At 39.6% G+C, this 24,352-nt stretch overlaps 1 protein-coding gene across 2 annotated transcripts; it reads left to right on the plus strand.

The window, feature by feature from the left end:
- The first annotated feature begins 924 nt into the window (after positions 1-924).
- Positions 925-21,468, plus strand: lingo2b (leucine rich repeat and Ig domain containing 2b). Of its 2 annotated transcripts, none has more exons than XM_079842307.1 (2): positions 925-1,001; positions 19,504-21,468. In XM_079842307.1, exon 2 carries the CDS (start codon positions 19,510-19,512, stop codon positions 21,331-21,333), a length of 1,824 nt encoding a protein of 607 aa, XP_079698433.1. In that variant the 5' UTR covers positions 925-1,001; positions 19,504-19,509; the 3' UTR covers positions 21,334-21,468. The 2 variants fall into 2 exon arrangements, with proteins under 2 accessions (XP_079698433.1, XP_079698434.1); XM_079842308.1 differs by lacking the exon at positions 925-1,001 and adding an exon at positions 16,252-16,439.
- Positions 21,469-24,352: the final 2,884 nt, after the last annotated feature.

A 24,352-nucleotide genomic window follows, 5' to 3' on the forward strand; every position in this document is an offset into this window, starting at 1 on the left:
TCAGTGAGGCTTAAACCTGATGGGGAGTGGCTTAATTATAACACCCACTACACTGTGCACAATTAAAGGCTGTAGCGTCCTTTGTTTAGTATGTAGAATAAAGAGCCTGTCATACTCCCGACGGCAGATTGCCATCTACACCATGTTAATAGGAATTAGACATGGCATTTCGTGTTACCTAAAGTACCATAAGGGAATCTGCCCTCGTTTTGTCCACTCTGCTGGGTTTCGAATTGAAGCTCACGTTGCTGGACAAGGCGAGTGGTTTGTAATCTTAGAAAAGGCGGTTTGTTTAAGGCATTTGGCTGCAGCTATTTTAATCTAAAGGCTGGAGCATTAAGTCAGATGCACGATAGAAGGGCCTCCCTGAGGGCTAGCCGGTTACACGAGTAAAGCTCAAGAGGAGAACGCGAGAATATGTGCATGCAAATCGGCACCAGTGCCTTTCCAGCTAGTTAGTTATTTTCTTTTAATGCGAAACTGAATCAGAAGTACCATGCGGTTGTGTCGTAGGGCTTTACTAATGCCACTTCTATCTCTATCTCATGTCATTCACCCTACATTCCCTTCATGAGAGAATATCTCCATGACGACCCCATCCTCTGTCTCTCCATCTCCGGTCTCTTTCGCCCTCTCTCTCTCTCTCTCTTTCTAGTGTGCGTCATGAAGATGAAAAGTGCCTAATCCCCTTGTGGAACTCAGTCTAACAGACACACATGCAGAATCCTTGCTTTTGGGAAGACGTCACACACAAGCGCGTCACTCTCTCTGAGTGAGCGCGGCTTTACAGCGGGAAGCGGCGGATGGAGAAGGAAGAAGAGAGAGAGGGAGGGTGCCGATAAACGCTTATTGTTCTTGAGGAGCCTGAACTGGAGGTGTGGCATCTGCCGGGCGTTGTCGTGGAGACAGAGTGCTGGCTGTTCCGTCTTCCCCTTAGCTGATCACTCAGACGCTGATCACAGGGACACTGATCCTTATGGCATCTAGAACAGCAGCCACAGGTAACCAGCCGCACGCGTTGAGCACGCAAGCCGTACCTTTGCCGTGAGGTGTTTGTGGTAGAGTTAAGACTATTTAAACTGTCAGTGCATGGAGGGAAAGGTAAAAGAAAGCGATTAAAAGTGTGCGTTCGTTTGAGACACTCTGCGTGTGGCAGGTAGGCACGGATCAGAGGTGTGTATGTGTGTGCATTGTGACTCAAAGGGAAAGTGGTGATGTATTCTACCAGGGGCATCAGTGAGCGCTGCTGCGAATTTCCACAGCCCGCTCCTGCTGCGCTTTGGTAGAGAGGTGGGAAAAAGAAAGAGACACAGGAGCGAGGGAGACATCACTGCGATATTTCATCAGCACGGTGCACGGAAGTGTGTCACTAGTTCACTTTGTCTGTGACGGTCAGGTGTCGTTAATGCGCACGGTCTTAGCGGAGCTCCTTCGGCAGACGGCAGCCACGGCGATTCTCCCTCCCATGGGATTTTCAATGCTTCCGATCTCACGCGCTGATAAGAACTCCGGACAGTGATGGATGCTCTTCCTAGGTAAAGGGCAAAAAAGTGTGGATTTCAGGTGGTGGAGAAGGACAGGTTTGGGGCTGCTTTCGAGAGAGACACGCAGAGCTTTGACTGACTGAATAAGTAAGTAACTTGTCAGGGTGCGATTCACCCATTTGCATTTTCATCTTATTAAAGTGTGTCGTCACATGTGGCGAGAGCACCGTTATTTGCTTTAAATCCCGTTGAGACCAAATCTAAACTCAGCAGATCTCCAGGATATGCAGTTGCGTTTTCACATCCATTAGGGGCTGAAGGAAGGACGGAAAAAAAAGAGATTGAGGAAATGGACCTGGCATGTTGATACAAGGCTATTTAGGTGTTTAGCGAGGTGAGCTTTTGTTGTACCGTAGGAGAGCTATCGGATAATCTGATTTGCTCCTTTTTAAATGAACATTTGTGTATGTAACTTTTTGAACATCCATAAATGAGATGAGTGTGTATGTGTGATTGAATGTCTTTGTGAGAAATGAATGGATGTGTTTTGAGAAAAAGTTGTTGTAACATGGCTTTAACCTGAAGACTCGAGACTTCTTCATATATTTAATATCAGGAAGGCAAGCGTAATTAACCCTAAGTGTTGCTGTCTACACCCTAACACCTTCTGATGTATAATCCTTTGTGTACGACCTGATTACATCACAGCATCGTGTGTATTACTACCTCCCAGAGAAACTGCATTTTTTTACATTCAGAATTTTGTTTCCACCTCTATACATTTTAGCTCCTAATTAGGCTCTGAGGGGATGTTCTGTAATGTGGTATTTTACATGGTAATTACCATGTAATTATTATGAAACAAGCATAGCACAAATTTCACCGTTTAATCTCTGCTTTACTCTCATTGTAAGCTGCACCAACAGGTCTGCATTGACAATAAGTGCTTTTTTTGCTGTCACCATGTACCAATTGAACCATAAAATTAAGTGTTTGTCTTTTTTTTTTTAGCCAAGCAAAAAGGTTTACCAAGATTAGTTCTGCCATATTTCAAGCCTCCAGACTACTTTCACAGAATTTCACAAGTGCTGCAAGAACTGAATGGCATTTTAAATGTTTGCTCAGTGAATTAAATCTACTTGTTTTAAATATAAATGCAAACACTGAAGACATAACATTCTGCTACAGTTTAAAATGCTCTCAGAGGCATGCAGAAATGCATTGGCATTAACATAAATACATTTGTCTTGTATACTTTTTGTACACCTTGTCTTTAGTGACTTATGAATGTGCATATATTCTACTGTTAAAATTACTCTTCTGCAGGAACGAATCAGGAATAAAGCCAGTGGCAATTTGGAAACTGGCAACAAGAATGTGCCACTGGAAATATAGTGCTGTCTGAAGAAAAGAGTTTGATCCAGATTTACTTAGTAGGTGTGGTTCATAATGTGTATTTATTTTCCTTGCTCTTTCGTTTTTTATTTATATATTTTAGTGCTGTCAAATCAATTAATCGCATCTGAAAGTTCGTTTACATAATATATATGTGTGTACAGTGTATATAAATATGTAACGTATATATTTAAGAAAAATTATATATAAATATACTGTATATACATGCAAATATTTCTTAAATATATACATGAATGTGTGTATTTATATAGACATATTAATTATACACAGTACACACACATATATTATGTAAACAAACTTTTATTTTGGATGTGATTAATTGATATGATTTATTTATTAATTTACAATGAGTTGCACGTATATTTAGAAACTTTTTACATTGATTTTTTTGTTAGAGTTTACATGTACTGATATTGGGTGTTGTTTCAGTGTACTGTTTTATTTTATTTGTCTGTTGTTGTGAAATGGTTAATACGAGTAAATAGCCATCTACAGTATAGCAACAAGCAGCCAACCAAGAGTACACTGTAAAAAATAATATTGTTAGTTTAACGTAAAAAAAAAAAGTAAGTTACCTGGTTGCCTTAAAATTGAGTTCATTGAAATTAAAAATTTGAGTTAATACAATGGAGATTGGTTTGTGATAAATCAAGAAAAATATTTTTCTAGATGGTGGGCACCTCTCTCTGTAGTGAATGGCAGATCAGCCTCAGAAAACAGATGTAATATGATATTGAAGTAATTGAGAACTAGTGGCAAGTGTTGTACTTGTGAGATACTTCCCCCGGGGATTTGTAAATCACAAGTCTGTTTCTCCAGAGCCAAGCCTAATAAGTCTGACAGTTTAGCTGGCTTCATTAAGGAACTTTGAGGGATGCCAACAGGGTTACAAATTAGACACACTATAGCGTTAACAATCTGCAGTGTATACTAGGGGCATATGCAGGAGATGTCTAGAACAAGAAGGGATCAGAGCAGTATGATTTTACCTGGAGCGTTTTTATCGGTTTATTTATTTATTTTCTATGTTCTCTCTTACTCCAAGATCAGTTCAGTACAAACAAAATGCAATTGCATTACAGAAAGAATTACTCACTTACAGTGTTAATAGACAATTAGCACACTGTAAAAAATAAGTGTAATTTTAACTGTAAAATATACTGTAAAAAAAACTGTTAATACAGTAAGTTCACGTACTATTGAAAATGATAAAAGATCTAACCAGACATTTAATGTAATTTTACAGTAAAATGCTGTTAATTAAGCAGTTTTTAGAAGTAAAAAAAACAAATCAACGTATAATTTACACTCAAAAACTGTAAACCGACATAATCACCTACGTGACACTAAACATTTGAAGATATTTTGTTTAAATAATCATGTTTCTTAATAGTTGAAACATGTTTCTACAGCTGCAATGTTTATTGCAAGTGTCATGTGTGTTACTATGATGGTGTTTTGTGCTTGCGTGAATGACTCTATGCACCGTATATATATACTAGTATATATTTCTGCCTGTGGAAAAGCTACTTGTGAAAACTGCATTATTGAATTTATGGTTTAAATAAAAATTGTCTTGTTTGTAAATTACAGTTTTACACTGTAAACTGTACAGGTTGTTTTTACTGTATTTTGTACAAAATAATTCTGACAACCACAGCTGCCAAAATGTTTTTTTTTTTACAGTGCAGTCAGCATAAATACAAGATAAAGATGCAAGATAAATATAATTGAAAAATATGATTAAAAATACAAACATTTAATGAAAATGACTGATGTTGAAAATGAAAAACATTACATTTTCACTAAATTGTAGACAAAATTTTCCAATATGGAAATAAAATAAGTGCTATTCTCGATATTCTCGTTTATCAGAATTTTTTTTTTTTTAAATGGTATTGGCCAAAATGTATATTCAATTGTACATGCTCATTCCACCAGTTAACGAACATGGATCAGAACAATTACAAAATTTTTGAAGCAGGAAAGGATTAGATATTAAGCTGAGAGATTTATGTTTGGGTGGATTTGAGTTTCTTTTGTCAAATATTACTGTACAGGTCCCACTGACCTAAATATTAGCACTGGAGATATGATCACTGCATCTGATCCATGCGTTTTTTTGCTATGACAATAGTTTTATGAAATCTTCCAGAAGCCACTGCAGCTCACGTATACTTGCGAACTAAGCCAACTAATATTCAAAATTAAACAGATTCTTTATACCGTCAGAAGTATAACATGTAGAAAAAAGTTCCTGCTCTGAATCCTGTCTGACTAAGCAAGTGTTTTTGCTTTTTAATTAGGCTTCCTTTCAAAGTGCCGATTGCTCTCCTTTAACTCCACTGGCCCTGATGGCCTCAAGGAGCTTCCTGAGCATCCTCTAGAGAGACCACACACACTAGCAGACCTTTTTTTTTTAATAATAAATGTATTCCCCCCGTTAATGTTATGAGTCATCTTTGAATAACTAGTTTTTGAATAGCTCCTTTCTTCAATATTTCTATAGGAAAGGATTTTTTTGTTCAGCTGTGGCCAGTTCCACCGAATTTGTGCCTGAATGAACTGTAACAAGAGTCTCTGTGGTTCAACCTTACATCTGCATGCAGTTCACACTCACAGTGCCACCGACCTCTGGGGTAGTTCTCGCTGTTTTTGTTAATATGTTTGTTTCTCTGACTGTTGTTACTTAACACAATGCTGCACGGGAGAATGAGGTCATATTTGTTCCTCCAGCTCACTTGTTAGCTTGTTTGGGGAGAAACAGTTCTCAAAGAGCTGAAGCCCGATAACTATCTCAGTAATCTGCATTATGTGCATGAATTAGCATTTATCAGGCAACAAACTAAATATGCATGTGGATGGATGTGTGGCTGTGTCAGTCATGTCTGTATGAGAGATTTTGCAAGCTTTTGGCAGTTCCGTTTAGTTGCTGTGAAACTTATGCAGCCATTGCCAAAGTAATTTCACTTAGCGTTTCACTTCACTTATTTTAAATTAAAATGCTTGACCAGTGCCTTCTATTAAGTACACTATGATTATTTAGAAAAACAACTAGGGCGATGCAATGATATTTTTGTTGGTGGCGGTGGTTGTTGCAGTATCATTATCCATCCGAGTGCCAAAATTTCATGCCAGAGCTGGTTTGGACTCATAATGGTAATGCACTCTATGGGATGAGAAACAGACTGTTCTCAAGAGTACTGCTTTTTTAGAGCTGAATCAGTTCCCTGGAAATGCCAAGTGAGGATAGACTCCCCACCAAGAGGAAAGTATCCTGATGAGGGTGAACACCAAAATCTTTGTGAAGAAAATATTTTGTGGTTGCTATGACCCAAAGGTGTTTTCAACCCTACTACTAGTAGTTTTTGCTAATGATTTTTAAAATGCCACTTTAGTTCCTGAATTAGATTTAAATTGGAATTGCATAGGATTAGAAGATTGCATTAGAACTGAAGGAAGTATAAGAAAATATAGGCCTACCCCAAATAAGCATAAAAAACTGCATTGTTTGGAAGTTTAAAAAAAATCCCCTATAGAAATCTGTACTTAATTTATATGTACTTAATCATATTACCAATTTGTTTTGGACCATGGTGGAAACAATATCAAAATAAAGTAATTTCCTGTACTTCTAGTTCAAATTCCAATTCATCTTTCTTTTGGGTATGGTCAATTCAAATTCACAATTTTGCACAACCACTCTTTCTAAATGACCTCTTATATTCTTCTCACCAACTCTTGTTTTATATCTTAGATTTTTTTTCTATTGTAACTTAAGCTATTTTCTTTTCCCTTGGTGCTGCTCGACTTCTGGGGGCCCTAAGCAAAATTTTGTCTGGGGGCCTCTGTCAGTGCGTTCATAAAAACCCCTTAATCTAAACCCCTTAGTCTATTTAAAACAAATACAACAGGAAAAAAAGTTATAACAATTACAATTTAGCCTAATACAAGCCTACTAGAAATTGAATAAAGTGATCAAATGTAAAATAAATAAATAAATAAATAAATAGGCTAAACATTGCATAAGTCTTCACTGTATGAATTAAATATACAAATGTTACTCATGTTATTCAGCGAAGAGAGGTGAATGATTCTCTCGTTTTCTTTTGTTGTTTGATTAACATTAAATGACAGAGTGAGCCGCGGATTTATTGGGCTGCTGTCACTTGAAGACTGAATGCACAGACCTAATACACTGACAAGCATGTGATTACTTTCCCTGCTGTTTATGTTCACTGAAGACATAACTAAATGCGTTTAAGTTAAAAAGTCCCCAAGATGGACATTTGAAGGAACACGCCGACTTTTTGGGACATTTGCTTATTCACTGTATCCCCCAGAGTTAGATAAGTCCGTACATACCATTCTCATCTCCGTGCGTGTCATAACTCTGTCTGATGCACCCACCACTAGCCTAGCTTAGCACAAAGACTGAAGGTAAACGGCTCCATCTAGCCTACAGCTCAATAAGTGACAAAATAATGCCAACATTTTCCTATTTAAATGTTGTGACGTGTATAGTTACATTGTGTTCTAAGACCAACGTAAAATGAAAAGTTGAGATTTTCTAGACTGATATGGCTAGGAACTATTCTCTCATTCCTGTGTAATCAAGGAACTTTGCTGCTGTCCCATGGGTGCAGCGGCGCAATGATATTACACAGCGCCTGAAAATAGGCTAACTTCCGTCAGCATAACCAAAATGACAACCTGCTTGCACAGAGAGCGTGCTGGGGACTTTTTTCAGGCATTGTGTAATATCATTGCGCCTGCTGCATTATTTAGTCACTTATTGAGCAGTAGGCTTGTTGGAGCCGTTTACCTCCAGTCTTTGTGCTAAGCTAGGCTAGCGGTGAGTGCGTCAGACAGAGTTATGCCACGTATGGAGATGAGAATAGTATGTATGGATTTATCTAACTTTGGGGGATACGGTGAATAAGCCAAAGTCCCCAAAAGTCGATGTGTTCCTTTAACAGCACACCCGAAGTCCAAAGTAGCCTGTACTTGTCTGTGTTTCTCTCCATGTCGGATCGCGCGGACAGAAAGCCGCCTGTTGAACAGCGTCTCTTTCGCAGCTCAGTTAGCTTTTACACGTGACATTAAATGATTAGACTGATTTGGGTGTTATGTATGGGTGACAGCGCACCTCTTTAAAGGAAATGAACCAAAAACGGCATCATGTTTTCATAATCGTTGGAAGGCAAAATCCAAAAATGAAACTAAAACACAGCCCTAAATCATTCTTGAGAGCAAGGGTGGTTTGGGGGTTCCACTTTGCATATAGAGAGGACTGTCACTGATGATATTTGTTCCCTTTGAGGGTGTTTTGAGTTTCTCTCTTCAAGATTTACATTGTATTTGTATCGGCTCTGATTAATTCTTTAGAGCAGACAAATTATATGGACCATTGTGGATTGTTTTATTTTAATTCAACTACCTGTGGGGTGTGGCCAATCCAAATCAAATTCCCAATTTTGCACAACACTGTTGCTTATACCTGTCTAAGTCCAACCTAAAGTATTAAAGGGATAGTTCACCCAAAAATGGCAATTCTGTCATCATTTACTCACCCTCATGTTGTTCCGAACGTGTATGAGTTTCTTTCTTCTGTTGAACACAAAAGAAGATATTTTAAAGAATGGTAACCAGACAGTAGACGGAAGCCATTGACTTCCATTGTATTTTTTTTCCTACTATGGAAATCAATGGCTACCATCAACTGTCTGGTTACAAACATTCTGCAAAATATCTTCTTTTGTGTTCAACAGAAGAAAGAAACTCATACAGGTTTTGAATGTGAGTAAATGATGACAGAATTTTCATTTTTTCCATTTAAATATTTATTTGTGCTACGGATAAGAGTAATACCTCTTATTGTGCGGCTTGTTGTGAAGAGGTGTGCTGTAAATTAATAAGATTTATGACTTCTGTGAACAATCCCATAAACAAATCCTATAAATTAGGAACCCAAGCCTTATGTCTTAGGGATGGGCTCTTTTGACTAGGGGCAGTAAACACCTAGAACGCCCTGCTATCACGGCAATGACTTTTGCATAGGCAAGCACCACACATTTTCTGCATGAAATGTAAATTCTAGCTCTCTGTTGTGTTTGAAAATAATGAATAAAGCTTAATTATTAAGTGATTATATCACCTTTATTTGGAAGGAGAATAATTACAAAAGAAAATAAATGGAAAAGGAAATAACTCAGCAGCAGCTAAGTAAACTTTCATACACGGTTAGAATTGAGGTCTTGTGTGTGTGTGTGTGTGTGTGTGTGGGAGGGTGTATGGTAATGGTGGTAAGGGTTAGTGTCTTGGTGGTGGATTTTGCCTGCGGGGTTAATTAGCATTGCAGAAGCAATGTCTGGAGGCAGTCGGCTCATCAAATCTCGCCTTTCTCCGTCTCTCGCATCTCTTTCTTTTGTGTGTGTGTGTGTGATTGTGCACATGCAGAATATTGTATATGCAGAGAAGAAATCAACAAGAAAGCATAAATGATGCTCCTACTACACAGTATGCCGATGATGAGCACACACAGACAAATGCCAAAGGGAGGAGGAAACCTGTTGGCCAAATAAACGTGACTGCACACACATTAATGTTATTACCCAGGCGCGCAGGTGGAAAGATGAATCAGTATGCCTGATTTCTTTGTCTCGTTGTTTTTCTCTCATGCATTGCAACATATTCCTCTTTCTAAACTACCTCTTCTTTCCTCTTCTCACCAGCTCCTGTTCTTTTATCTTTTTTTCGATTGTAACTATTTTCTCTTCCCTTACATAACATCTGTGTTCCCTCTGAAGGCATTTTGATTTTCTCTCTTTAAGATTTACATTGTATTTGTATCTCCGATAGTTTAGTGTAGATTACAAATGATTAAAGAGTTCTTTAGAACAGACAAATTGCATGTTGAGATTTTTGTGCCAAACATTCCTGTTGGTGGGAACACGCCTTTATGATGTGTATGGAGATGTGACTTGTGAGATGTGACAGCTTTTGACTTGATGTTTCACAGCAGTTTAATGCTGTAGTCCATCCAAATATTTTATAAAGCATTTTTTAATTATTGAGTGATATTAATTGCAAGATTACATATTTGTACTTTTAAGAATTTGTTGACCAGGGTTTTACAAATATCTTGAGAGCAGGCTGAACAGTAATGTTAATACAGGATATATTAATACAATATAATACTTTAACCATTTAAATAGATGTAATAATTGCATATAATTATTTAAATTATTCATATATATAGTGTATATGGATATACAGTGGGGTATTTGATACACTGCCGATTTTGCAGGTTTGCCCACTTACAAAGCATGTAGAAGTCATGTAGATACACTTCAACAGTGAGTGACGGAATCTAAAACAAAAATCCAGAAAATCACATTGTATGATTTTTAAGTAATTAATTTGCATTTCATTGCATGACATAAGTATTTGATACATCAGAAAAGCAGAACTTAATATTTGGTACAAAAAGCTTTCTTTGTAATTACAGAGATCATATGTTTCCTGTAGTTCTTGACCAGGTTTGCACACACTGCAGCAGGGATTTTGGCCCACTCCTCCATACAGACCTTCTCCAGATCCTTCAGGTTTCGGGGCTGTCGCTGGGCAATATGGACTTTCAGCTCCCTCCAAAGATTTTCTATTGGCTTCAGGTCTGGAGACTGGCTAGGCCACTCCAGGACCTTGAGATGCTTCTTACGGAGTCACTCCTTAGTTGCCCGGCTGTGTTTCGGGTCGTTGTCATGCTGGAAGACCCAGCCCGACCCATCTTCCATGCTCTTACTGAGGGAAGGAGGTTGTTGGCCAAGATCTCGCGATCCATGGCCCCATCCATCCTCCCCTCAATACGGTGCTGTCGTCCTGTCCCCTTTGCAGAAAAGCATCCCCAAAGAATGATGTTTCCACCTCCATGCTTCACGGTTGGGGTGGTGTTCTTGGGGTTGTACTCATCCTTCTTCTTCCTCCAAACACGGTGAGTGGAGTTTAGATCAAAAAGCTCTATTTTTGTCTCATCAGACCACATGACCTTCTCCCATTCCTCCACTGGATCATCCAGATGGTCATTGGCAAACTTCAGACGGGCCTGGACATGCCCTGGCTTGAGCAGGAGGATCTTGCGTGCGCTGCAGGATTTTAATCCATGACGGCATAGTGTGTTACTAATGGTTTTCTTTGAGACTGTGGTCCCAGCTCTCTTCAGGTCATTGACCAGGTCCTGCCGTGTAGTTCTGGGCTGATCCCTCACCTTCCTCATGATCATTGATGCCCCACAAGGTGAGATCTTGTATGGTGCCCCAGACCGAGGGAGATTGACCGTCATCTTGAACTTCTTCCATTTTCTAATAATTGTGCCAACAGTTGTTGCCTTCTCACCAAGCTGCTTGCCTATTGTCTTGTAGCCCATCTCAGCCTTGTGTAGGTCTACAATTTTATCCCTGATGTCCTTACACAGCTCTCTGGTCTTGGCCATTGTGGAGAGGTTGGAGTCTGTTTGATTGAGTGTGTGGACAGGTGTCTTTTATACAGGTAACGAGTTCAAACAGGTGCAGTTAATACAGGTAATGAGTGGAGAACAGGAGAGCTTCTTAAAGAAAAACAGGTCTGTGAGAGCCAGAATTCTTACTGGTTGGTAAGTGATCAAATACTTATGTCATTTAATAAAATGCAAATTAATCATTTAAAAATCATACAATGTGATTAACTGATTTTTGTTTTAGAGTCTGTCTCTCACAGTTGAAGTGTACCTATGATAAAAATTACAGACTTCTACATGCTTTGTATCAAATACTTGTTCTCCCCACTGTATACACTACTGGGCCAAGCCAAAAATGGCAACAAAAAAATATATAGTGATCTTTTAATGGTTTTAACAATTTTAATCACAAATTCAGGAAAATCAGGAAATTAGCAAAAATTGCACAAATACTGTAGAAAAAGTTACTTAGCATGGAATAACCTTTCCCAACTTGCAGTCAGCTCTTTAGATGAAGAAGAGTCAGTGTTGTTCCAATCAATGTTAATGGATTCAATCAGTTCATGAGTAAAAATGTCACAGTTTTAGTTTAATGTGAAACCAGATATTCACTAGGATTCAAATCTGGACTCTGACCAGGCAAAAACGTGAGCCTGGTGGACTTGTTCTCAAGCCACTTCTGGTTGTCTTCGCAGTTTGGGCAGGAGCATTGTTTTGTTGAAAAATAACATCAGGGGCCGCATTCACAAAACATCTTAAGGCTAAAAGTAACTCCTAACTTGCCGATTTAGGAGAAACTTTTAAAAATAATGGCCGTCTCAGTCCTAATTTTAGAACTCCTAAATTTTTGCTCTAAGAGTTTTTCACAAAGCATTTTAGCGCTAAAACCAGCTCTTAAATCTGTGAAAAGTTAGGGGTAGTCAAGAGGACTCCTAAGTCACTAAGACCAAATCACAAACAATCCTAATGGCTGTTGCTGACAATCCACCTCAGCAATCCGCCCAAAGACACTGTAGACCACTGAGGCAATAGAGCCTTGGGTGCTGATCCTTCTCCCTGTATAAATGCAATAAATATTTTTATTTATAGATTTTGATCTGCGCTGACATAACATAAAGGTTTATTTATGTACAGGCAATATGCATTGAATGATGGAGAATAAAACATTGCAGTCAAGTTGAAAATAATCTCCCATCGTCTGCGCTGATAGATTTGTGGGCAGCTGTGGTGACCTGAGTTCGAGTTCCGGTGTTGTGCCGAATTCTGACCCCCTGCAAGATTATTACTCCTTAGGATTGGTATAGGTTTAGGAGTAGGTGTGGGGGAGGGGTTATGATTAGGGCTGGGGTTAGGATTAGGCAATCAGGTAGCGACTTCAACGAGGGGGGTAATAATTTGGCAGGGGGTCGTGGACCTTTCCCAATCCCATCCCCCATTTCTCTCTTCCACTTGGCTTCCTGTCTACTTACTGTCCTATCATATTAAAAAGGCAAAAATAAATAAGAGGATAATGTCCTATTATCTATGGCAGTTGTTTCACAAGTTTCACACTTACAAATGATCGTATAGAGTAAATGAGTAAAATAAGTCTATTTGGCTCCGAGCTTGGAATTTAGCCCAAACCCAGAATACTCCCCCGTATCCCTGGCTGGGAATAGGAACCAGCTGAGAGTGAGGAGTCTGGGTGGTGGAGGGATGCAGAAAACAGTCGAGGTAGGTGAGTTGGCTGTGCCTCGATCCCCTCAAGCTAATTTGAACTTACTCTTCCTGAACTTTGTTTATAAAACATAATTTGTCACTTGAATTCTGCAATCTCTCGAAATGCAGACTTGTTATTGGCTGACAATTAGCTGAACATACTTTAATTAGTGACACTTGGACTACATTTTAAAATCTTAATTTGAATATGGCAACATTTTTATTTTACAACCTTTATTTGAATTTGGCAACGATACCTCGTTCTACAATATTTCTATGATTAAATCACTGACAGAGACCCCTAAATCAGCTAATCACTGTGGGCATAGTTAGTAAGCGTGTTGACATCATCCATAGCAACAAGGTCAACCCCGCCCTTATTCTCTCTTAGCTTAAGACTTCTTTCTGTTTCTTAGTAAAAGTTGGTCTCATCAGTTTTGTGAATAGGTTTTTACTGCTATTTAGGAGAACTCTCATTGGTAAGATAAAATGTTTTGTGAATACAGCCCCTGATCATTCCTCTTTAGTTTACATAACAAGCCATTCTGCAATATTCTCCTGTAGGCAACTCCAAATTATTAAATTACTTTTCACAGTGAAGTAGCTCACCAATACCAGCAGGTAAAAAGGCTCCCCACACAATGCTTTCTCCATGCTTCACTGTGGTAGAGATGCATTTATTATTATATTTCACAGCAGATTTTCGAAGACACCGCTCTGGAGCATCACCATGCAACTCGTATTTCATTGTTATTCATCACTTCACACAATTCTGCTCAACCACTCTGAATCAACTTCCCATATTCTGCCCAAAACGTAATTGTCTATGATGTTTTTTTTTTTTTTGTGACAGCAATGGCTTTTTAAGTAGTGCATTTGCTTAAATGTTGCTAATTTCCTGACCAATAATTTGTGGTTAAGACAATTAAAAGCTTAGTGTTTAGCCAATTTGGGCTTGTGGGCATGGCCCTTTTTTTTGCCCAGGAGTGAGTATGTAACAAGCGGGAGGTAACACTTTTGCTAATTGACCAAGTGGCCAGGGTCATTTATCTCAAAATGGCAAATACTGAGTATGGTACAATGAGGAACAGCTTACGAAAAATGTGCTTTTCACTACTCCCGTAGTGTATGATTGGAGAAAAAATATATTTGTTTGTAATGAACACTTATGTAGCAACAGATTTTGTCTGAAAATAAACCATAAAAGTGGTTTATTTTGTTTAATTAAAGGGTTAGTTCACCCAAAAATGAAAATTCTGTCATTAATTACTTACCCTCATGTCGTTGGACACCAGTAAGACCTCCGTTCATCTTCGGAACACAAATTAAGATATTTTAGTTGAAATCTGATGGCTCTGAAAGGCCTCCATTGGCACAATGGCGCGGTTCACTCTCAAGACCCTTAAAAGGTACTAAAGACGTCGTTACAAAGTCCATCTCACTACAGTGGTTCTAAAATAACTTTATGAATCAGTGAGCCGAATGATGATTCGGATCGCGTGTCAAACCGCCAAACTGCTGAAATTTGGCAATTCAAACCGCTGATTCGACTCGCTGATTCATCACGCTTAGAAGCTTCATGATGCCTTGTTTTGAAATCGTGATCACTATGTAAGTCCTTATATAGGGTTTTTTTGCGCACAAAAACTATTATCGCCGATTCATAAAGTTATTTTAGAACCACTGTAGTGAGATGGACTTTGTAACGACGTCTTTAGTACCTTTTAAGGGTCTTGAGAGTGAACCGTGCATTGTGCCAATGGAGGCCTTTCAGAGCCTTCAGATTTCAACTAAAATATCTTAATTTCTGTTCCGAAGATGAACGGAGGTCTTACGGGTGTCGAACGACATGAGGGTATGTAATTAATGACAGCATTTTCATTTTTGGGTGAACTAACCCTTTAACTTGGCTGAATTAAAATAATCATATTTTTGTAGTAAAGTCCAGTAGACTGTATATTTTTTTACATTTTGAGTGTATTTGTATATTTTTTTTACATTTTGAGTGTATTACTATTTGTTATATGTTGAATTATGCTTCAGAGCTCGACGTCATATCACGACTGTTGCAGTGTCCAAAGAAATTTCCCATGCTCAAAGTCTAGTGTGACCATGGCTTTAGTATCTTAAAAGTCCTGTCATTTGAAGAACAAATGCACCCTGAATCAAGACATCAGCAGCTGAGCCCAGACACCCAACTGATTGTGCACTGAATGTCCGTTAAACATAAACACATTGCATCAGCCTCGCCAGTGAAACAGCCTCAGACGTACACAAACATGCGCACACACATAAACATAGGCTACTCATTTATACCAATAAGGATAGCTGACAGCATGCAAACATGCAGGAAACACACACACACACACACTTCTTTCTTGTAGGGGAAATGGTCATCCTAATAGCACAGAAATTAAAATGAGTGAATACGCACTCCGGCAAATTCGTTTGGGTATTATTAAAGTATTCAGTGGATTCTCACCTGAGCTCTAGGGATATGAAACATTCAGAGATAAGGACTTGATTGACAGCTTGGTTGCCATGGGTGCAGAGCTACACGGGGTTTCAGTCTTGTGCAATGTGAGAGACGTGTGAAGAAGCGAATGTGTAATAACGCAGAGATCAATAGCTGGAGTCAATAGAGCTCCACTGGGCTGGATCAGAGCATCACAGAGATACTACAGAACGCTGTCTGAAAGCGACACGCAGGGAACGCACACAGCCCGTGGCACCTACATTTAGACACCCCTGTATGAAATGATCACCAAATGTAGTTCAAGCTCGTGCTGTAGTGCTGAATTAAACATGAGATCCAAAGACCCCGAAGGATCAAGGTCAGCACGCACACGCTCTGTACTTTCCCGCATATACACGCTGATATATGAACATATGCATGATTCCAACGCTTCAAGAACATACTCCCCAACAAACTTTCCTTTTTTCTCTTCAGTTTCAAATAGCTCAGACACACAGCCTAGGATACGCACATGCACCCGGTGGGAGAAGGGACACTGCGCTCTCAGTGGCTGTGGTGGTTTCACTCAATGAAAAATGGATGAGACTAAAATTAGATAAACTAAAATTAGACCAAGTTAATCTGCAGAATGTCCTCAAAGTAAGAGAAACCACAGGCTTCACAATCTCTGTCTGTGAAAGCGAGACACTGATGTAGAGCAATGAGGAGACACGGGCGGATTGTTTTCCACAGCACACCTGCAATGTTTGAGGGAAACGCTCTGATCTTTACTTTGATACGCTAGAAGAGGACATGGAAGGTTTTTGATACTCGCATGCATGCAAAAATCAAGGAGTGTTAGTGCGATGTCTGCTTGTTGTCTGTATGGAGGGTAAGCAGCTGTTAAATTGGACGTTATATAGCCTATATATATTGTCAGTTTATCATACATTCCTTTTATGTTCAAGTCCAGTCAACACATTTCATCTGCATTGCATTGAGAAAGTTATGCATCCCTGGTGGATCCTGCAGACACGAGATATTCTCCAGTCCAACATGTAATATTAGATCTGATAAATGTTTACTTTTCATAAAAACTGTTAAATATTTACCTTTGACACTTTATATTTTAACATAATGGCTGTCAATACAATAAAATAACTGTGGTGAATATCATGATTTCCGGACAGTTTTCAGAAAGCTGAAGGAAACAGCAATTTTATTAGGCTACTTTCATTGAGCATTACAATCGTTCATTTTTATTGATATAGGTTATTATTATGAATGTATTCATATAGTTCTTTATTTGCTTCAAGACTCGTTTTATTGAATGGTTTAAAATTGTGCTGTTTTTTTCGTATCTGGCCTGGTTTTAAAATCACAAGCAGATTTCAGGGTTTCCCCACTTTTAAAATCCCAATTTAAGCCCTATGTGCAAGATCATTCAGCATATTTCTGTGTGGTAAAACTGTGCTGCCGTGTGTCTGTGTGTGGTAGAGAGAGCGACAGATTGTGGCTGGCTGTGAGATAAAGATTTTGTAAAAGACTGAGAAGAGTACATTTGTTCATTCCAAAAGCTGCTCCCCGCTGTGTGACAACACATCTCCTCATATAATGGCTTATCTCCATTCCCAAAAAGAAGACTTTGTAATAACTCGCTGATAAACTTTGCCTTAGAAATGCGTTTCTAATCCAGACACCTTTAGCAAGAATTACATCAACGCTGCTCTCCCCTGCTGCTGATACTGTCATCAGATCGGCTGGGATGAATTGAATTATTAACTCATTAAAACTTAATAAACTTCTCCTGTCAGCAAGCTGCTGCCTATAACGAACCACAGGCTTAGCGCTGCCCCCTGATGTTCCACCCAGACGTGTCCTCCGTCTTCATTCTGACACTCATGCTGGCAGACGAACGTTTGACGTGTTGCGTCGCGACAAACCTGATGGAATTGTGAATGAAACTGAGCGCCGTCAAGGTTGAGAAATGCTCGTCTTGTACAAGCAAGGGCATTCGCAGTCACACGCCTTTAAAGGCAGCGTGAATGTGGCAGCAGATTTTGTGGCGTGCATTGATATTGATTTGAAAGGAAAGCATAGCCTTGCTCTTACTAATCATATGGGTGTTCGAATGAGACGACCTGTGCTTGTTTGAGTCAATTGGGCCAGAGCGAGGTGAAATAGGCTACACTTTAAAAGAATTTGCACCTTGAACTATGTCTTGGTGATTTCAACGAATTCCTGTATCTATTCTAGGTTATAGTAGTTTAAAAGGATTTGGTACATTTTTAAAATGTGATTTGCGTTAGGTTTGTACAAATAAGTATAAAACATGCTGTAAAAAAAAGATTATATTTGATTTGGCGAAGCCCCATGTCTAAATTATACATTAGAGGGAAATAGACACCATTCAGTGCATGCAGGTCAATCTGTAGCTATATCGGTTATGTGAGTGCTCCCCTTAACAGTTCACCGAAAATTGTCTGCCCCATTTTCAGCCCAGAATTATGACCATTTCTCTTTAGGGCCATTTTAGAGCAATAAAGGGAAACAGAGGCTAAAGCAGATTCCTTTACGGTTTTAATCTATGAATAATTAATTGCGAGTATGTGCACAACCTTCCCCCAAACAATGCTCTTATAGTTATATTTTCAAAGCAATTGCTACTCTCGTGTCTTTTTCAGAATGAGAAACACATCATGTATGGAACAGTGTGCATCATCTCTCAGGGAACATTTAAGCGAGAAGCATACAGAAATATTTATAATCAGAGCTTCTGGAATGGTCAGAGGATGTTGTAAAATGTAATTATCTAAAGCTTGGGATTCTTCAATGGACAACATTATTTTTTTATTACAATACTAAATGGTTTTTAGTTAAGATGGAGGTTTAAATGATGCATTCTCATGCAAGATAGATACCTCATAAAATGTAAAAGTTCCCTTTTATGACAATATGATTTTCATATTGTTTGAAATAAAGGGTGTATTTCAACCCATTTCATGTTGGTAAGGAAAGTCAGTCAATTGATTAGTATTAAAAGTGCCCAGGTTAAATTGTCATTATATAAAATTATACAATTAAAATATCTTCTTTTGCCTTTATCTGATTTTATATTGTACAGCTATTTTATTATCTTTGTCTTATTGTGCTACTCTCCTATCTACACATTTGTGATCCGAATCTAACGGACCTGTGGAATGCATGCCTTTTGCTCTCCTCAATTATTGATTTCGATTGGCAAAGCAGGACTTGTGCCAAGGGAGCATGGGGTTTCCATGGTTATGGCATGTTTGGAGATGTCTTTCTGAAAGCAGGTTTTGTGTGTGTGTGTGTGTGTGTGAGAGAGAGAGCGTGTACGAGAGACAGAGAAAGAGACGATCGATGCACCACAGGGTTCCTATCAGCTAGTATCAGGAGGTCTTGCACAGAGGAGGTGTTGGGAAATTGGGATGCAACAAAGAAACTGACGTGCATGTATGTGCATTGTAGGGGTCATTCTACAAAATGCAGGCTTGTTTGTGTCCCTCATACTGTATATACTGCATGTACAAACGTCACAATAAATAGCTGATGCCAACTTAGCAAATATTTTTATAAACACATGAAAATCTAGTTACTTGTAGTTTGTTTTTCTTCTCGTAAATGTGCAGAGAATTTTGCTTTAATTCTGTCTCATTTATAGTATATATAATTAAAGGACTATGTCTCTAGGTCAGAGGTTTTCAACCAGGAATACAAAAAGTGTAAGAACAATCAGCTTTATCATGCAGGAATAGTAATATAGAAAAGAATGTCAAACAATTTACATTTTTCTTGTAGAATAACCCAATTCATAGAATGACCTTTAGTCTCAGAGAATATATATGTGGATGTTTAAATTACCTGGAGTGACTAATCATGCAGCCATATCGCTTATTCATATATATTTTTCTATTTTTGTTTTCTCTCTGTAGGTGGCCATGCTGTTCTCTCTGTTCTCTTGTGCTCTGGGGCTCTCCCTCCTGCCACTCCTCCTGTTTCAGTGCCCCGTCCACGCCTGCCCTGCCCGCTGCGAGTGCTCTGTGCCCACGCGTTCTGTGTCATGCCATCGCAGGCGGTTAGCACAGGTGCCTGAGGGCATCCCTATAGAAACAAGGGCACTGGACCTCAGTAAAAACCGGCTGCGCATTGTGACACCACAGAACTTCTCCTCGCTGTTATTGCTAGAGGAGCTGGATCTCAGCAACAACCTGTTGTCATCTGTGGAACCCGGCAGCTTTCGCACCCAGCCGCGGCTACGCTTGCTCAGGCTGCGCAGCAATCAGCTGACCCTGCTGCCGCGTGGGGCGCTGTCTGGCCTCAGCGATCTCACTCTGCTGGATGTCAGTCAAAACCGTCTTGTTATTCTGCTGGACTACGGCTTTGAGGAGCAGCGGAGGCTCCGGGTACTAGAGTTGAGTGATAATGAGCTAGTGTTTATTGCCCCACGGGCGTTCAGTGGCCTGGCGTCCCTGCGCTCTCTAACGCTGCAGCGCTGCAATCTGAGCACAGTGCCCACACATGCTCTCGCACATCTGCATGGCCTGACCAGCCTGCGGCTGCGGGACTTGGGAATCGCTGAGCTTCAGGCACATGCCTTCAAGGGTATGCCGCGACTAAAACACCTGGAAGTGGACCGCTGGCCTTTGTTAGAGGGGTTTCCGACCTCCACTTTGCAGGGGCTGAACCTCAGCACACTGTCCATTACCCACACCAACTTGACGTCCGTGCCAGTTGTGACGCATCTGTTGTATCTAACACATCTCAACCTGTCTTACAGCCGTATACGGGTCCTGCCAGCAGGGTGGTTGCGGGGAATGGACCGACTGGAAGTTGTGCGTGTGCGACAGGCTAACCTGCTCAGTGTGGAACCTCAAGCCTTTCAAGGAGCCTCCTCGCTGCGCATTCTTGACCTTTGTTACAACCGTCTCTCCACACTCGAGAGGAGCGTTTTCCCTGCTTCCGAGGCACTGCAGAGTCTTCTAATTGGTCAGAACCCATTAGTGTGCGACTGTCGTCTACGCTGGCTCCTGGAGAGGACTCCACCTTTGCTGTACGGGGATGTTCAACCTGAATGCAGCGCTCCTGCCCCCTTGGCTGGGAAGCCTCTTAGGGACCTAGTAGAACCTCAAATCTCTCGCTATGTTATTTGCACCAAACCCAGGGTCATCTCCATGGCAACTTACCCGGCACAGGCGGAAGAAGGGCAGAGAGCTTGGCTATATTGCAGTGCTGATGGGGCTCCACTGCCCTCTGTGTCATGGCTGACACCGCATAGGCGGCACATTACCACAAAGAGTACGGGAAGAGTGGTGGTCCACACCAATGGCTCACTAGAGTTCCGCATGGCAGAGCCTCAGGATAGCGGCATGTATGTGTGCGTGGCATCAAACCCAGCGGGCAATGCTACTCTGTCTGTAATGCTCGCTGTTAAAACCTCGGGCATCAGGGACAGAGCCCTTTATGCCAACCGCAGCTATCTTTTTGACCCCGACTACAACAACTCCTTGATTAATGGCACAGAGGAATACACCATCAGGGTAGTGCTGGATTTCACCACCATCCTGGTCTCCACGGCAATGGGCTGCCTCAGCTTCCTGGGCGTCGTTTTGTTCTGCTTCTTGTTGTTGTTTGCATGGAGCCGCGGCAAAGGGAAGCACAGAGGAAGCGTGGACATTCAGTATGTCCCACGAAAGAGGAAAGGTGCAAACTCAGAACTTACAGAAACAAGTGGGCCCAGACGAGTCAACATGAAGATGATCTGAACTTTTAACATAGCCGAGGATTTCACAGGTTGCATGGTTATGTGTGCGTGTCTGTTGGACTTTGTGAGTCTTTGGGTATATGTGCAAAAGATACAAAGGATGTATTAAATCATGAGAGTTAACACGTGGTATCCCAATGAAAAGAAAGAGAACAAAAGAATAACACCAAACCATATAATGCGCGTCTTCTGCAATGCTTTGTCAGTGGAAAGCATTATTTGGACAGTGCAGACGTGATTAAGTTCAAGTTGTTGTATATATTTCATATTTGTGGGAAAGAATGGTATATTTCTATATATATATATATATAAATATATCTATTTACAGATACATTAAAATTACCTTTCAAAACGCTGCAAAAACTCAAGTTGTCTTCCCCAATAAGCAAAGTATCTACTGGAAAAAGCCTCGGCAGTGCTGTGTTGTGAAGTGTTTGGTTTTGCTCAGAATTCCTGTTCTCCTGGGACATCCTCTTCTTAGCAGAACCTCCGGGGGAACCGGAGAGTTTTCTGCCATTTTGTTGTAAAGATGTTAAAATGCAAGAAGTCGCTTGACATGATGGGTTCCAGGGGCTGTATTTGTGACTCAGTGGAAGTCTGTGGAACTGTGTGAAAATGTTCTTTTCTTTTCTTATGTTCTGTCAAATGCTGCTCAAATGTTTTTACATTCTAAATATCTTGTTATATTTTCCAATGAAAATAAATATAAATCGTACAGCTTGATAAGTGTTACTGGTACTCAGAACTTAATCTGTCTCAAGTGTTCCCTGTGGCACAAAACCTGCCAAACAGATGAACCCACACCTTGTTAGACTTATTGCTTTTGGTGCTTCTTGTGTTTATTCCTTTTTTTTTTTTTTTGCACAGCTATATAACTCCACAACCTTTTTGGTGAAAAGTCATCCAATTTTGCATGCATGTTATTTTTGTTGCCAAATTTTCCAATAATCTCAATTATGGGATAGATTAACACTGTGGTTGCTTAGCAACAGGCGTATAAAATGCTGTTGGTCAATTTGAGCTGCGAACTTGAAATTTCACATTCATATTCAGCTTCTCATGAAGCATAAATTTAGTCTCTATAATGTCTGTGTTTTCTAAGCATACTAAATATCTTCTGATAAACCGCTTAATCAATTTATATGAAATATGGTATGAATGCTCTTTAGAGTGTGAACAATTCTTCAAGTAAACATATAAATCGTAAATATTCCGTTATAGTTTAGTAGATGTGTTGGCAGTGACCTTTTTAACGCATGAAATGGAATATTTGTCCCTGTTTGCTGCATTTGATGTCACAGCTCAGGATAGTCAATAGTGAAGGGTTTGGTGATGTGCTTGTACTTGTGGTGTGATCAACCAATCAGTGTTGATGTGATGTCATTTTCTTACTGCTCCAGAGTAAAAAACAGCACAACAAAAATGTATCCAGAACTAGGTTCCCATGGGCAAGGATGGCAGGCTTCTAGATGGTCACGTGCCAAGCAAGCAACTGCAACTGAAATGAATGGGAATGCTAACTAATAGCTTTCTCCTGGTATTATTGACCTTTTTGATTCAGGTTTACAAGCAGCCAAGCCTGCTGAAGCGCTATTGATTTTTACTTAATACAGTTAATCTAAATTGGCCAGGCAGGAGGATTTAGAATTTTTGCACATCCTGATTTTGCTGAGTTAGACGTTTTCAACACATTTTGTTCTAGCCATATCCCTACCCATCCCTAAAATCAGAGGGAAATGATAGGTGAATAACACTGATTTAGAAGCATTTGATATAAACTGTAAACTTGTCCCTCAAATCTGATGGGTTGTTTGAAATGTTGTTCCAGGATCAATAAAGATGTTGATCCAGGAACATGTTGCACTTCGTGAAATCAGGTTCTGCTTCTCTGATTGAGTTCATGTCCATTAATATCACAGTGAAACAAATTAAGGGTGAAACTGACACTCATCTGTCTGTAATGATCTGTAGTGCATTCATATTTTTTTCTTTCGTTATACTGAATACTAAGGACTCATTTCCTCTTTTCTTGCTAAGGGTTTTTATGTGTTTGTTTTTTTATTAGTAAAGGCCTAGGCTGTATTTGTTCTATTTTCTCTTCAGTGTCTTGTTCTATAATGTCTTTAGTAGTGTCATCTTTAAAATCCTCATTCCAAAGATCTACGTCTAAGCATTTAATTATCTCTTGCTGTTCACGTTGGACCTTGTATATTGCAACTTGAAGCTATATTTAAACTATATTCCTTCCTGACTCCATCTTAACTCAATTTTAAAAAGGAAAGACGGATGGCTAAAAATTGTATTTGATATAAGCACTGCACTGAATTAAATTTAGCCTATCCAAACAGATTATTAGTCTTTCCTCTACTTAAACTGCCTTAGATTGATCGTGTTACACAAAAGTGCAAGGACAGAGTCTTTTTTAATCAAGACAATGTGCCTCAGGTTACTACTTTTTGTATTTGTTGCCAAAAAGAGTCCAGCTGTATTAAAGAAACTGCATGGTGAACCATTAACCTCTATGTGCTAGACTACCAGTACCTTAAAGTACCCTGAGGGTATGCTAGTCCTTGCGAGGTGAGCTTGTTTTGTTACACAATCAAAAGCATCTAAATATACCTGAACTAATCATGTCCCGTCTATGACTCAAATTGAAACAGCAGAAGTTATTTTTATACGAGTGTGTCAGTGTGTGCATCATCACCATATGACTAGTGTTCTGTGGAGAGTGCTTGACCTTGTAATGTTCTGTCAGGACACGTTTGAGGTGAAAATATGAGCTGGGGCCACTTTTCAATGTGAATGAGTCTTCCTCAGAGACACATTAAAGGATCAGGAGCTGATGCATAAAGTCTTTCTTTAAGATGGACCCGGGGAACTGCCTGCAACCTAAAAGAAAATGCAACAAAGAGAGAAAAACATATTAGAAGGACTTCAGGACATCATTTAAGAAGAGAATTATTTATGAAGTCAAATATTACTACCAAAACTCATTATTCTTGAATTAATTTTGCCCCAAA

The sequence above is a fragment of the Gobio gobio genome (assembly GCF_949357685.1).
Source record: "Gobio gobio genome assembly, chromosome: 18".
Lineage (NCBI taxonomy): Eukaryota > Metazoa > Chordata > Actinopteri > Cypriniformes > Gobionidae > Gobio > Gobio gobio.

What these genes read in the sequence shown, in the direction of transcription:
- lingo2b (XM_079842307.1), top strand. Translation starts at nt 19,510, where the DNA reads ATGCTGTTCTCTCTGTTCTCTTGTGCTCTGGGGCTCTCCCTCCTGCCA.